General features: G+C 44.0%; 1 protein-coding gene across 3 annotated transcripts in view; it reads left to right on the forward strand.

The window, feature by feature from the left end:
* The first annotated feature begins 1,490 nt into the window (after positions 1 to 1,490).
* Kif5a (kinesin family member 5A) overlaps positions 1,491 to 15,637 on the forward strand; it is a 39,769-nt gene continuing 25,622 nt past the window's right edge. Inside the window, exon 1 of one of the 3 annotated variants that reach the window (XM_063255020.1) lies at positions 1,491 to 1,977. In XM_063255020.1, the coding sequence (XP_063111090.1) occupies positions 1,849 to 1,977 (129 nt within the window). In that variant the 5' untranslated portion in view covers positions 1,491 to 1,848. The remainder of the gene's footprint in view (positions 1,978 to 15,637) is intronic. The other 2 variants (XM_005006387.4, XM_063255019.1) reach the window with 2 other exon arrangements.

A 15,637-nucleotide genomic window follows, 5' to 3' on the forward strand; every position in this document is an offset into this window, starting at 1 on the left:
AAAGAGACAAAAAGTGGGGGAGGGGGCCGGGGAATACAGCTCAGTATGGAGACCTGGATTCAATCTCTAGTATGGCGAAGGGTCAATCGTTATGAAAATTAACCACAATGTTCCTTTGGGGGTGGGGGCACACTCACTTAACTTTCATCTCTGACTAGTGACCCTCTGTGGACTAGCATTTTACGACTCTGTGACTAAGGATTCCTCCTTGGAGCTCCTAGGGGCCCAAGATTTGGATGTTTCCTGAGTTGGCTGGATGCTGCAATGCTTAGAAATAGTGCCAAACCAAGTGACTAAAGAGTTCCTGAGTTTGTAACTCATGGTCATTTTTTCTCCTGGCTCCTCCCCAAGCCTCTACCTCTTTCTCCACAGTCTTACTGCCTTCTCATCTAGCTCCTTTTGCTGGATCCCTTTCTTTCGGTTCTCTTAAGATTCAAGGTGAGTTAGAGGTGCAGACCCATCTTGGGAAACATACTCAGCTGAGTTCTATTTGGTTAAATTTTGTTTGGCTAGGGCATCAGCCTCTTTACCCTTGTCCCACAGTGACCCTAGACACGGTCCAGACAATTTCTGAGCAGAACCTCTATTCCCCGCTCCCTTCTTCCATCTAGTGCCCCTCCCCTTGGCCTAGAGTCTCAATTCCTGCAGTCTAATCTTCTGCTGGCCAGCAGAAACCTATGATGTGAAGAAAAATCAATTTGGCCAGCTTCTGGATTGTTCTGCCTAGGAGTCCGAATCAAATGCAAAAAGGACAAAGACTCTTTGGTGCTCCCCCCAACACACACACCAAGGGGAGAAGCAGTTAAAAAAGATCTGAGAAATGGGCTGGATATTGTGGTGGGACCCTATCCAACAGTAGCTGAGAAACACATAGGGGTGCCTAAAATCCAAAATGCATGTGAGTTTCTTTTAGAGCCCCTTTGGATGATGTCCACCGTCATCCTTTGCTTCCATACCAATGTGGAACAAAATGAAAATTCGTTCCATTTTTGAATTCTGACAGTCTAGAGTAAGAGTTTGTCTTCCCTCAATTGGGGTTCTGGTGTGCATCTTAGGAAGTGAGTAGAGTGCCCTTTTGGATCTGGAACAGGAAGAGTAGTGGGACTTTCCCCTGATCGGCCTCCCTGACACTGGGATCTGGCTGCCCCCCATCAAGAGTGCCCGCACCTGCCCTTGAAGGATGAGAGTTGTGGAGTCTGGCTTCTTGTGGGCATATGGGATGGACTGGGGGAGGTAGAATGAACTTCCAAATTGAAGAATGGGTTGTGATGGCCAAAGGGATGTCCTGTAATAAAGGGAATGGAAGCCCCGAAGACCCTCTTTCCTTAGCAGACACGTTGGTGTTTCACTTTCAGGCCCCCCCTCAGTCCCCTCGCCCCTTCCAGGAGGTGGAGTCTGAGGGAGGGGCAAATAGGTCTTGCGTGTGGGGTAGGATGCAGAGAGTGAGCCAGGTGGAGAAGGCTCGAGGGCAGGCTCTCTAGTTAGAAGTCCCAGCAGGACGAGGAGAGAGGGCAGTCTCCACCTCGCGGTGGTCGTCTTGCACCTCGCCCCCAGCGAAGCAAGCCCCGCCCCGCCGCCCCGGCGCGCCCCGCCCAGGCCCGCAGAGCGGCTGCAGCGCGAGGGCGGAGAGGCAGAGCACAGAGCGCGGACCCGACGCCCAGGTCGCTCGCATCTCTGTGCCGCAGCAGGCTGAAACTGTGCCCCGGCCTTCGTGTGGCCGCCCCGGCTTCCTCGGTCCCAGCGACCGAGCACCTGTCTTCTGCCCCGGCCTTCGCCGAGCGCCCTCTCCTCCAGAGCTCACCACCGCTGCAGCCCGAGAAGTGCCCCAGCGCTACGCCGGCGACCACCATGGCGGAGACCAACAACGAATGCAGCATCAAGGTGCTCTGCCGCTTTCGGCCTCTGAACCAGGCCGAGATTCTAAGGGGGGACAAGTTCATTCCCATTTTCCAAGGAGACGACAGCGTCGTTATTGGGGTGAGTGCTGCTCCGGGAGTGAAATTAAGGAGGGGGCGGGAGGCAGAATTTTCTGACCCTCAGAGCCTTAGTCTATCCCTGTCACTTTGCGCCCCCACCCCTCCGCACTGTCTCCAACCTCTTCGCCGCAGCCCCACCTCTCCCCTGCACCAGGGTGGCTGGGTGTGGCTTTACCAGGCCGACGGCCAAGCCTGCAGAGTGGAGGGAGGCTCCTTCCCTGCCTTCTGGAGACCCAAGCCCCCATTGCTACTCTCTGCAGCGTTCCCACCCCTTAGGGCCAGTCCCGTGTTTTTCTGATGTTTTCCCTCTTCCCCAGATAAAGCACATCTTCCCTTTGTTATTGGCTCAGATTCTGCCCCCCCCCCCCCCCGCAACCTCCCAGGAAGGAAAGGAGAAGAGTGGAGGATGGGTTAGATTGGAGCTAGGCTGTCCCAGGCCCGGTGAAGGTCTGATGGGAATGGGGTCTAGGACCAAGGTCTCCAGCATCTCCTGAAGTACTTACAGCCTGGACAGTGTGTTGGGAGGGATGATGGTACAGATTTTAAGAAGGGTTTTCTGAGAAAGATATACATTGGTGCCACACCCAGTTATGGGGAGAGCCTATGGAATCTTAAAGACTTGTCTGCCTTTCCATCTCAGGAACAGAAGAAACAAGATTTCAGACCCCTCATTTTCCCCCTCACCCCTGCCCACCCCACCGAGTAAAAACGCCCAGACCCTGAGATCTTAATATGTACTTGCTTATTCATCCTTTCTCTTGGTGATCCAATAAAAAATAGCAGTGGACCTTTACCTCATCATGACATACTTACTTTCCTGTATAAGATCATGTGGGAGATCTTATTGTACAGGAAAAATATTTACTATGTACTTCTTACTCTGAGTGTCGTGTTTAAACCTCAGAACAATACTCTGAATCAATACTTCCATTTTACAGATGAAGACATTGAGGCCCATAGAAGTTGACTTTCTCAAGGTCATCCTGAGAGTCCATAGAACTGAACCCAAATCTCTGTCTCCATCTTTTCTTTTATATCACATTACCTCCTCAGGTTTTGTTCTAGACTGTCATCTATGATGGTCCCTAGCCTTACCCACTCCACCTCTCCTTGGCTGGTAGGGACTTTCAGGGTGTGTTTGGAGTGAAAGGATCTAGGGTTGAATCCTTTAGGCTTGAGGAATGTTGGGCTAGGAAACTGTCCGAATTGAAAAAGGAGGGGCATATCTGAGGGCGGTCCTCAAGGTCAGGGACTGCTTTATGTGTCTTTGATTGACTGTGCTTGGCACAGAACAGCTAAAACATGCTTGTTAAAAGAATGAAGGGAAGAAGGCAGGAAGTCTAGGTCTTCTGAGTTAGTGAGAATAGGACTTTCATAAAATGCCAAAGGGAGAGCCCCAGCTACTCTCCTATCCCCTGATCACCCTCACCCACACGGTGAACTCAAGTGGGTCCTTTTATCATGTATAGGTGTTGTGCATGTTTGATGAGAGGATCCTTGATTCTTTCCCTCTGGGACCTCAGGGCTTGAAAGCTGGCCTGTCTAACCAGGCTAAAAGAAAACCCAGATCAACTAAGAGAGACCCTTGTGTAACTTGGACAGCAGATTTTAACTATGGGAGTTGGAGTTTGGGTCCTGTTGAGACAAAAGCTGAGAAATGGGAGGAGAGTGGTCCTTGGGAATAAATTCAAAAAGGCTTCTAAGTCTGATTTCTTTGTTCCACTCCTTTAGTTTCTGTGGGCTATCCTGTTGTGTAGGATGAATGAGTCAGGAGGTAAGGTTGAGGTGTTGATCTGTTCTGTTAGTTCAGCAAAACAGGAGAGACAGAGAAAGGTGGGGAAGGCAGAGGAAGAAAGAGAAGCCTATGACCTCCTGTTAGTTCAGATTCGACTTGAGCTCTCTATAGCAGGTATTCTTCAGGTATATCCTTATCTGCTCTGCCTGATTTTTCACAGAGCTGTATCTTTGTCTCACTCTGCATCTTTCCAAGCCCTAGCCCTCCCGTCAATCTTTCACTCAAGATAAATGCTTGCACGGGGCCATTTTGTCTCAAGGCTTGCCTTCCCATATTGATTTACTAGTTGTTCTTCTTCAGTGGAACCAGACTACCAGAGACATGATTTTGAGATCTTCAAGATATCCAGCAAGAGAAGAACATCTACTCTTTTTTCTCTCTTTTTTTTTTGTGACAAGGTCTTGCTGTGTAGCTCAAGGTGGCAAGGTGGCCTTGAACTTGCTGTGTAAGCCAGGCTGGCCTCAAATGTGTAGCCATCCTACTGCCTCAACTTCCTGAGTGCTGGGATTACAGTCGTGTGCTACCACACCCAGTTTTCTCTGCTTTCCGCTTTCTCTTGTTGGGGGCCAGTAGGTGGGGAATCAGTGAGGATCAGTGGAGGAAGCTGCTTCAGAATCTCTGGGAAATTGAGGGAAGGGGGAAGGAAAAGGATAAAGAGCATAATTTCTCAAAAGCTAGCTCTTGCTCCCTCCTGTGAAAGCTTTCCCGTTGGCCTCTGCAGCCCTATAGCTACTTCTGGGTGGCAGAGGCCTTTATACTGGGGCTGCTTGCAGTGTAGGAGAGTAAAAGAAGAGATAGCTTTGTGTACCTTGTTTTTCCCCAATTCCATTGTATTCTCTCACAATTGAGGAGGGACTGGCAGCCAAAGCAAAGGATTGAGTCATAATAGAAGGATATCTCTGCATACTCTGTGTGGTATGTCTCTTACTTTTTTTTTTTTTTTTTGGTACTGGGAATTGAACCCAGGGCCTTGCACTTCCTAGGCAGGTGTTAAACCACTGAGCTATATCCCCATCCCTGTGGTATGCATCTTATTTTGCTCTTTGTATGCATAGAATCTAGTGTCACTTTTTCACTGAACCCATTTGTAAGTGTCTCTGTCTTTCTCTACCTTGGTCTTTCTTAGCAGTGGCCTAGTGCTTGCTGTCTGGGCTGGTACTTCAGCACCACGTGTGGGAGGAATGATAGGACACACATATATGCACGTGTGCACGTACACATGCATAGACTTACATTCCCTCTCTTTCATTCAAATATCCACAAGCTTCCTCCTCCTCATTTCCTAAAAGCTAAGTCCCTTAAAGGGACAAGATACCAGGCCATCAAATACCTGGTATGGATAAGGTAGAGTGGGAGCTGTGGGGTTACTAGAGCAAAGTTATTATGGTTTGGGGTATTCTTTGGATTCTTTTGATATCTGAGAATAGCAGGACTCCCCGTACCTTTGGGGGTGTTTCATAAAGGGAAATGGAGAGGGAAGGTAATGTTCACTGTGACCAATATCTTTCTAGCATTACCATGGCAACAATCCCCAGAGGTGTCACCATGGAAATTAGCCCTGGAGCTTGAAGTTTAGGCTGTACCAAATCCTTACTGCAGGTTGAACAGGTTGGTCATCTTTGAGACCCTGATCTTTGACCCCCACTAGCATCAGTTGACACACATGATGAAAAACTGCCATGATGCTGGCACCTTCTCTGCACAAATGGACTAGGAGAGGATAAGGAGGCCTGGAACAGGAGAATAAAGTACCCAGACTGTGGGTCTCTCAGGAAAGTTCCTCTGGAGAAGGCTGTGAGAATGCTGAGCCTGCTGGGCTATCAGCAAGATCTGTTAGAGGCCTCCTAAAAGGTTGAGACTCCTGGTGTAGATCTGATGGGACAAGTCTTCAAGTTTCTACTGCTGTGCCAGCCTGCAGGATATGTCAGTTACTGAAGGTCAGAAAGATGAGGGAGGCCAAAAGGATGGGTGGGAGAATAGTTCTGAAAAAGGGATTGAGTTTGGAAAAAAGGAGTGATACTTAGTTCTATCTAGAAATCTTGGAGAAACACCGTGTGCGCGTGCACGTGTGTGTGTGTGTGTGTGTGTATGTTGGGAAGTAGAGTGAAGGAAGAAGAGGAACACCCATGATAAGAATCTCATTGTAGGTTTATAGTGTAGTTCATTGATCACTTTGATTGTGGTCCTGGAATCATATTGCTTGGGGTAAAGTCCACTATTTCCCAGCTGTGTGACTGTGGGCAAGCTAACTGGCCTCTTTGAGCCTCAGTTTCCTCACTGATGAATGGAAGTAATAATAGTACCTACCTCCTAGATAATGCATATAAACTTAGCACAGTGACAGGCATGATTCCAGCTGCTCAGGAGGCTGAGACAGGAGGATCACAAATTCAAGGCCAGCCTAAGCAACTTAGTGAGACTTTGTCTCAAAAATAAAAGGACGGGGATGTGGCTCACTGGTAGAGAGGTTGCCTTGCATATGGGAGGCCCTAGATTTAATCCCTAGTACTGAAAAACAATTAGATCATCTTATTACTTTATATACTGTCTCTCCAGAAGTTAAAACCTGGGAAGCAAGAAGCACTTTCTCCTCTTACTGTTTCATCCAAATCTTCAGGTTCCTTGTATCTTGTTCTCTTCTTTGTTAACATCGATATTTATTCAACAAATATTTATGAAGAGTGTCCTTTGGGCTAGGGACTCTGGCGTTGGAGATTTTGAAGAAGTTCCTCTCCTCAAGAAATTCTAGATCTAGGTGACCCACAGTTCAGGCAGCAGGCTGGGCATAGCCAAAGAGACACGTGCTAGAAATGGCCTGTGCTAGCTATATGTGTACCCCCCATTCCAGTAAGGAACCCCCCAAAATACTGCAGTTTGGTTCAAAGATGTGTATTGTGAGAGATGTAAATAATGTCAAGTAAGTAACCTAAAGACAAAAAAAAGTAGAAAACACTGGTCTCGTTGTTCTCTTGAAAGGACTGGACAGAATTAATTCTTCCTGAGAATAATCAGTAGAAAATGAAAAGAAATCTTACACTTTTAACAGGAGTAAGACCTTAAGGAAAAATAAAAAGCAAATTTGAAATTTAAGGGCTCATCTAAGCGTAAGAAAGTAGATAGCTGGTGTTCTCAGAACCCCTGAAATCATAAGGCATATTGCATGAGTTTTTGTTCATTATATTTTTAAATGCACCCAACTTAGTTCTTGGATATCTTTTATCTTCACACATATGAGAGCCCCACCATCTTCCCTCTCTGTTGTATTCTTTCTCCTTAGCCAAGACTAAGGAAAGAAAGGCTCCTCAGGCAGTAATTGGCTTCAGCATTTGGAGAGCGCCCTCCATTTTAATGTATCTGCAGAGCTTTCTGGAATTCTACAGATGGGAGTGTGTCTGAGTGTGTGTGGATGTGGGTGTGCTGGTGCCCATGTTCCCAGGAGGGAAGAAGGGAGGGGCAAGGTTGGCTGGAGAGTTATATATAATCCCCTTTGGCTGGATGCCTGGCTTCGTGGCGTATGCATAGAGAAGAGACGAGAAGAATTGGCCTAGGGTAGATGTGTTTTGTTTCTGTTTCTTGACCACTAAGTGGGAGAAACATTGAGGTACATTACAATTAAAGAATTAAGGTAGATTTTTAAAATAATATTAAAAATGATGTAATTATATCGTTATTTTCATTGTTGACAAAGTTCAAAAAAGAAGAAACTAAACTCACTCAAAATCTTACTACCCTAAGAAAAAAGTTAGTAATTTGTTGTGTTTTTCCCTATATATATACTTTTAATAAAGTTATATATGTAAAATATGTACGTTAATAAAATATAATTGGGGGGGTCCTGGGAATTTAGCGTAGAGTGTTGTGCAGGCTAAACATGTACTCTTTCACTGAATGTAGCCTGGGCCTATATATATATATATATATATATATATATATATATATATTTTTTTTTTTTTTTTTTTTTGGTAACCTATTTTTTTCACTAACAAGATATAACTTTTTATTATTTATTTATTTTTTGAGACAGGATCTTTATGTATTTCAGGGGGTCTTGAACTCACTGTGTAGCCCACACTGGCCTCAAACTTGTGGTGATCCCTTGCCTAAGGCTATCCTGTGCTATAATTTGAGGCATGTACCACTGTGCTTTTTTTTTTTTTCCTATGCTGGGAATCAAACCCAGGGCCCTCTGCACGCTAGGTAAGTGCCCTGTCACTCAGCTACGTTCTTCTTAGTCCCATGAAATCTTTTTACATAAATTTACATGTTATTTTAAAATTTTAAATTTAATATCTGGGGGCTGGGGATTTAGCTCAGCGGCATAAGCGCCTGCCTTGCAAGCAGGCAGTCGTGAGTTCAATCCCTGGTACCGATAAAAATGAAAAAGACAAAAAAAATTTTAATATCTGAATAAGGTTTACCTGCACATGCGACCAAATTTAAAAGCTAGAAAATGATATAAGGTGAGCATGGTGACACACCCATAAAACTCACCTACTTGGGAGGATGAGACCTGAGGATGAAAAGTTGGAGGCCAGCCTGAACACTTACTGACGTAGTCAGAACCTATCTCAAAATACAAAGCAAAAAAGACTACGGTCACCAAGTTAGAAAAAAGTTTTCATTTTAGAAAGTTTTAGGTGTAAACTAAAAAAACCTTAATATTCAAGAATGACAACCATTAACATGTCTTTCCATGCACAGTATATAATATATACCTATAAACTAAATGTATGTGTGTATTTACAGAAATAGAATCATCTTTTCCATGTTCTTTTATTGCAATAGTATTTTTGCTTTCATTTTTTAAATTTTTGAGACATGAACTCACTATTTAGTCCAGACTGGCCTTGAACTTGCTGTGTAGCTCAGGCTGGTCTTTAATTCTAGACCCTACTGCTTTAGCTTCCCAAATGCTGAGTTTACAGGCATATGCCACCATACCCAGCTTCATACTATTTTTAAAATACATTTTGTGTTGGATGTGGTGGCACATCCACTGTAATCACTGTAATCACAGTACTTGGGAGGCTGAGAAGGGGATTGCTGTGTTTGAGGCCAACCTAGGCTACATAGTGAGTTCAAAACCAGCCTGAACTACACAGTGAGAGCGTGTTACACAAAACAACAGAACAAAGACCCACATTTTGCTTGACAATATTTTGTGCTCAGTTTGTTAGGTTATTATATATTCTACAACATCACCTATAATAACACATTTTTAACTTACAATGTTATAATAAAACATCTAAATGTCACAAAATGAAAAAAATATCTTTCTGTTATTATTCTCTTCAGTAGTTAACCAATAACAGCTTACTCTTCCGTGCTGCTTTCTGGTTTTATTTTTGTTTTTAGTTTTTAGGGTTTTGTTTGTTTGTTTGAGACAGGTTCTCACTTTGTATTCCAAGCTGGCTTTAACTAACTGTGTAACTCAGGCTGGCAAACTCATGATCTTCCTCCCATAGCCTTCTGGTTGCTAGTATTACAGGCATTTGCCGGCACGCCTAGCTCCGTATCTGCTTTCTAACATTGTTCTCTATGTATACTTATTAAAATGTATCTCATTATAGGCCTTTTTTTTTCAGGATAGGGGATTGAACTCACGTGCTTTACAGATGCTCTACCACTGAGCCACATCTCCAACTCCATTGTATAAATTATTTTTAATTTTTCATCTAACGATCTTGGACATGTTAATATATATACAACAACCTCATTCATTTAATTTTAAGTTGCAGTCTACCTCTTCTTTTTTTATGATATTGGAGATTGAATCCAGGGACCCATATATGCTGAGAATATACTCTGCCACTGAGCCACACCATTCCTCATACTCTAGCCTCTTTTTTTTTTAATTGTTTTGAAACAGGGTTTACCCTGTAGTTCAGGCTGGCCTTGAACTCACTTTGTAGCCCAAACTGGCCTGGAACTCTCAGGGATCCTCCCATCTCAGCCTTCCAAGTGCTGGGATTATGGGTGTGCACCACTACACCCAGCTTCTGGCCTCTTCTTGATGAATGTTTGAATTACCTTTTTTTTGAGACAAGGTCTCAGGATGATGCTCAGAGGGAATTTGACTTTATGGCCTCATCCTCCTGAGTAGCAGAGTGGGACAAATGCCCCACCCCTAGCTCTTACTTGAATTCTAGTTTTTTTTTTTTTTAATGCCAACCACTGCAATAAACATCCTATAAAAAATATCCAGCTTTAAGGTTTTCAGCAACAAAACAACAACAAAAAATCCGTTTCAGATGGAGTTTTATAAAAGTGCATTCCTAAACTGGAATCCTGGTACTGAGCATGAACAGTGTGGACATTTAAGTATTTAACAGTTTCATTCCACAATATTTATGTCAGTTTACAACACTTTTCCTTTTGTGGGTTCTATTTCTTGGGCTATATTCTTTTTTTCCTCTTTTTGTTGTGGGAAATGGAACTCAGGACATAGTAGGCTGCAAGGTAAGTGCTCTACCGCTGAGCTGCACCCTCAACTGTTTCTTGGTCTTTAGAAGTTTTCACCATAGGCTGGGGATTTAGCTCAGTGGCATAAGTGCCTGCCCAGCAGGCACAAGGTCATGAGTTCGATCCCCAGTACCGCAAAAAACAAACAAACAAACAAACAAAAAAAAACAAAACACCAAACCACAGAAGTTTTCACCATAGAGAGATAGCAAATACATTATTTCAGGCCATTTTTTTCCAGAAGCCAGATTTAATTTTTTAATATTTAAAAGATAATATTTATTCATTTCCCTTTATGTAAAGAAAACGAATGCATTTTTATCTTCTTTGACATTAAAAATGTTAAATTTTATGTGGGTAAAATATAAATAATGCAAGATATACAATGAAAAATAAAACCCTCCCCTCTTGCATTTTTTTTTTTTTTTTTTTGTCTTTTTCCTTTTTATCCGTACCAGGGATCGAACTCACGACTGCCTGCTTGCAAGGCAGGCGCTTATGCCACTGACCTAAATCCCCAACCCCCACTTGCATTTTTTTCATCAAGGAAACCACTGTCAACATTTTGTATACTTACTTCTAGAAAAATATTCTATGTATATTAATGGAATCTTACACAACTACAGCTATATGTCCAGCCCTATGCAAGTTTGGTAGCCTGCCTCTCTGTCTCTGTCTCTTTCTCCTTCCCTCTCTCCCCTCTTCTTCCCTCTCTCTGCCTCTCTCCTCCCCCCTTCCTCCCTTCCTCCTCCTTCTTTCCTACCTTCCTTTTTTCTTTCCTTCCTTTGTATTGTGGATTGAACCTGAGTCTTTGCACTGAGCTACATCTCCCAGCCCTGTTGTTTTGATACAGGGTCTTGCTAAGTTACCCAAACTGGGCTCAAACGTGCAAACTTCTGGAGTGCTGAGATTACAGGCGTATCACACCACACCTGGCATTCTTTAGTTTCTTAAAACATATATCCTGGCCAGTTTTTGTGGCTTATGCCTGTAATCCCAGCACTATGGGAGGCTGAGGCAGGTAGATCGCAAGTTCAAGTCAACTTGGGAAACAACAATTTAACAAGATCCTGCCTCAATATAAAAAATAAAAAATGGATTGGGTATAAGATCAGGGTGAAGACTCAGTTTCAATCCCTAGTAACCTAAAACAAAACAAAGCAAAATAAAACAAAACAACTCTGGTGTCCATAGACGGAGAGATTTAACATTTCAACTGGGCAAAGATGGACTCTGCAGTAGAATGATTTGACAGATAACTGGCAAGAGAATGTAACTAAGAACTCTGTACTTATAATAAAGACCAAATCTACTTAACAGAATGGAAGAGCAGTTCCCCAGCATGTACTAGGCTATAGATTTGATCTCCAGAAAAACCAAACCAAAACAAAAATCCTATCAAAAATCTGACATTCAGTATGATTAAATGTTGAATATAGTATTCTTTGTTTAGCTCCCTGGGTTTTAAATATTATATATCCTTAGCTTATGAGAAATTTACAGGTTTTAAATTTTTTTTTCTTTCTTTTTCCTGGCCATGCTGGGGATAGAACCCAGTGGCTCATGCACACTACAGTCTGGAGAATGCTCTATTACAGAGTCACATCACTAATACCCCTTGCCTTCGCCTCCCCCATTCCCTAAACACACACACACACACACACACACACCTGCCTTTTGCAGCCCTGGGCCTTGAACTCAGGGCCTTGTGCTGGCTAGACAAGTATTCTACCACTGAAATACATCTGAGGCTCTTTTAAATGTTATTTTGAGGCCAGACACAGATGCCTAAGCTGTTCATGAATTCATGTCTTCCTGCTTTCTCCTGAATAGCTGGGATTATAGGCATGCACCATCTCACCTCACCCTTCATCCTTTCTTGAAGGAAGGCTCATATTTCTTTTTTTTTTTTTTTTTCCATTTTTATCGGTACCAGGGATCGAACTCACGACCGCCTGCTTGCAAGGCAGGTGCTTATGCCACTGAGCTAAATCCCCAGCCCCTGAAGGCTCATATTTCTGATTCCATGCATTTCTTTCACAAAGCAAGAGCTTGTGTTACTGTTTCTACAATAGTTCTGGGTATACATACATTTCATTTACATCATAGAGAGCACACTACAGCCATACCTGGTACTGGACTAATTTGAAATCCATCATTTGTTTAGAACTTTGTGCACAAACTAGAACTCTCTGGTGTCAATTGCCTGTGACTTGCTGTCCTTTCCAGCCAAAACTACTTATTTGATACTTATTGTGCCAGTTCACATACAGTAACAGAATATGGTCCCCCTAGCCAGTATACTTCAGTTTCTTAGTTGCCCAGGAAATAGTTCCTGTTGCAGTTCTCCTTACTTCTGTCTCTGAAACAGCTGGTCACTGTGATGCATGGCTGGTCACTGTGATACATATTGTAAGAACCAATCAAAGGCAGCCGAGTACTTTACCTCTGTACCCACCCACCCTCAATTTGTAAAACCTGCCTGACATTTTGAGGGACAAATGATTCCCTGTCAGTGCCTGTCCAACATTAAATCTGCCTCCAAATTCTGGGTGTCATTTTGGTATTTCTGTTTGCTGTTGCATCTGGTGCATTGGCCAGGAAGACTGACTCTGCTGACCTCTTTGGTCACTGGTTGTGGCTATCATGGAAGAGCAAGGACCTCTCCAGTTCCCTATGGAGAATTACACTCTCAAGATTTCTTGAGGCCCCTCAGAGGTCTGGAGGTGGATTCCTGGCTCCCCACTCAAGTGGCTTACTCAAACCCCAAAGGGAGAAAGATGCAGCCTATTTGTCTGTCTTTCTGTCTGCCTGATTCCAGTAAGACCCATGGGGCACCCCAGTTAGTCTGTCAGTCCTGCTCAACTGGAGCAGAAGGGGAGTCTAGTCAGCTCTTATTGGTCAGGACCACCCTCAAGGAAGGAAATTGTAATGTTTAACCTTTGAATGCCTGTTGAACGAATGTGTGAATGAATGGAATGGACAGTGTAAGCAATAGGCTGCTGTGTCTGTGCATCAAGCCTGAGAAGCTTTGGTCACGGTGACTATTGGGCCCTCGCTTGCGGTTCTGTGGCAATCAGTGTGTGACCTAACAGAGACATTGTACCCTCCATAACTAAGTTGTGCCTAAGTCCCGATAAGGGGCATGGCCAGGTGAGCATCTAAATGATCTCTCTCAGAGGGGCACCCACCCTTTGTCTGTTGCACCATCCTTGAAGAATATACAACACATATATAGGAAATCAGAGATGAAAATTAGTCCAAACTCACCAGTCCCTGATAGCAGAAAAAAGGGCTTTTACAGAGTTAAAAATGAAACTAAACTGCTGCCTACATCTCACAGAAAAAAAGGAGGGGGAGAGATCCATTCTTCCTGAGAATTCTGCCTTGGCACCCTCTTTGGCTGCCACAATTGCTGCCAACACCTATAGCTTTCACTCCCTGCTCCCAGCTTGTCTACTTCTAGTCATCTGAACTGGTTCCAGCTATCCATTGCCTGTATTTGGCCACAGAGACCCCCATCTGAACCCTTCTGTTTCTTTCCTGGTCAGATGGCATCATCTGACACCCATTCGAGATGACTGTAAGCAATTTCTTTTGAGTTCCACGTTTTGACTGAAGAAAAATTGGACTGTCATCACTGATGAATGAGTTGCCATGGCCTTTCCAAAGGTTGCCTTGCCTAGAAACAACCCAGTTGAGCACTTCTCAAACACATCAAAGAGTGGGACAGAAAGCCCATCAATCACTGTTACCCAGAAAACTGATAAAAAGAAATCACTTGATGTCCATTAGAAAATCCAGTCTGATAGATGGCCGTACCTTCTGGCTATGAGATATAAGGACTATGGACACAAAAATAAATGTCCCCTCTGTCTGCGAGATAGAAAGAAACCCGACTATCCAGGCCCACCTCAAGTTGAACCTCTCCTTGCCCTATCAGGCCTGGACATCACAAGCTCTATCAAATTTGGCCTCTGAGAACTCACAGTCGTTACAGAAGTCAGGGGTAAATTTGCAACTTTCCTGGTAGACAATGAAACAGAATTCTCTGCCTTCAAAAGTACACTCTGTCAAAAAGTTACCATGGCTGGGACAACTGAGACTCTTGCCTCTCACCTCTTCTGCCAGGCACAAACTTGCAGCCTGGGAGGACAGCTCACCAAACATGAATTCCTGTCACCAAGCTGGTCAGCCTCCCTCTCATTTAACCCTACATTTCCCTGGAGAAGAAGATGACACCTGCATCAGCATGATAGATAATCTCAGTCCTGAAATTCTGAAAATTCTCCTTCCAGAGGTATGAAACCGCCACACCTAACCACCAACCATGCTCCAGCCACACCTCAGCTGTCGAAAGCAGTTCTAGATGCTGGTGGACTAATCACCTTGGAATACTCCTCATAGTAAAAATACCCAGTTGGAATTACTGAGCAGTGCAAGATCTCTATGCCATCATCAGTGCAGCCATCACCTTGAATCCTGCAGTTCCTGATCCATACACCCTTTTTGGACTGATGTGGATTTAAAAGATGCTTTTCTCTGCTTGCCAGTTACTTCCATAAGCCCCTTCAACTGGGACAATCCTGAGACAAAAGGCCAGCTCACTTGGACCCAATTGTGATAAAGTTAAGAACATGCCATCTATTTTTGGGAAGGTTCTGATGACAGATTTGGCCAAACCACCAGCACCTTTTGTCTGAGATAGTCTGTTTCTCTGTCCCTTCAACCTCTGTCACAGTTCTCAGTCCCTTCCAGCTTCATCATGATCCCCTGAGCAAAAGTGTAGACTGTCAGATTTAAAATATAGCTCTCCTTCCTATAAAGCGAGTTCAAGATCTCTCAGCTGACAGTGCTGCCACAATTGTCCTCCATATATGTTGCCTTAGTCTTCTGCTACCCACAGCCTGCGGTACACCTGCTTGGATCTAAAGAATGCCTTCTTCTGTCTTCCATTGGCTCCTGTCAGCCAGCCTCTCTTTGCAACTGACCTGGACCGACCCAACCTCCCAGAGGTTCAAAAACTTGTTTCCTCTTTGAGAAAGCACTTCTGATTAATGACACCCAAGCTGCCCGCTGGAAAGATACAAAAGCTCTACCACAACATCTGGCAGAAAATGGTTACAAGAAAAAACTCCATAGATTTCTTGGCACTGCCAGGTATGGTGGTGAATGCCTGTAATCCCAGCACTAGAGAGGCTGAGGCATAAGGATTGCTGCAAGTTCAAGGCCAGCCTGGGTTACATAGTAACTTCAGGGGCAGCCTGAACTATACTGCAAGACTGTATCTCAAAAAAACAAACAAACAAAAATTCTTGGAGTTGCTGGCTTCTGTAGAATAGGGATCCTTGAGTTCACAAAAACAGTGATGCTTAACACAGACTGTCAGTCCCTGGGAGCACCT

This window comes from Cavia porcellus, unplaced genomic scaffold (genome assembly GCF_034190915.1).
Source record: "Cavia porcellus strain 051 isolate PalLab524CR breed Dunkin Hartley unplaced genomic scaffold, mCavPor4.1 scaffold_8, whole genome shotgun sequence".
NCBI classification, from domain to species: Eukaryota; Metazoa; Chordata; class Mammalia; order Rodentia; family Caviidae; genus Cavia; species Cavia porcellus.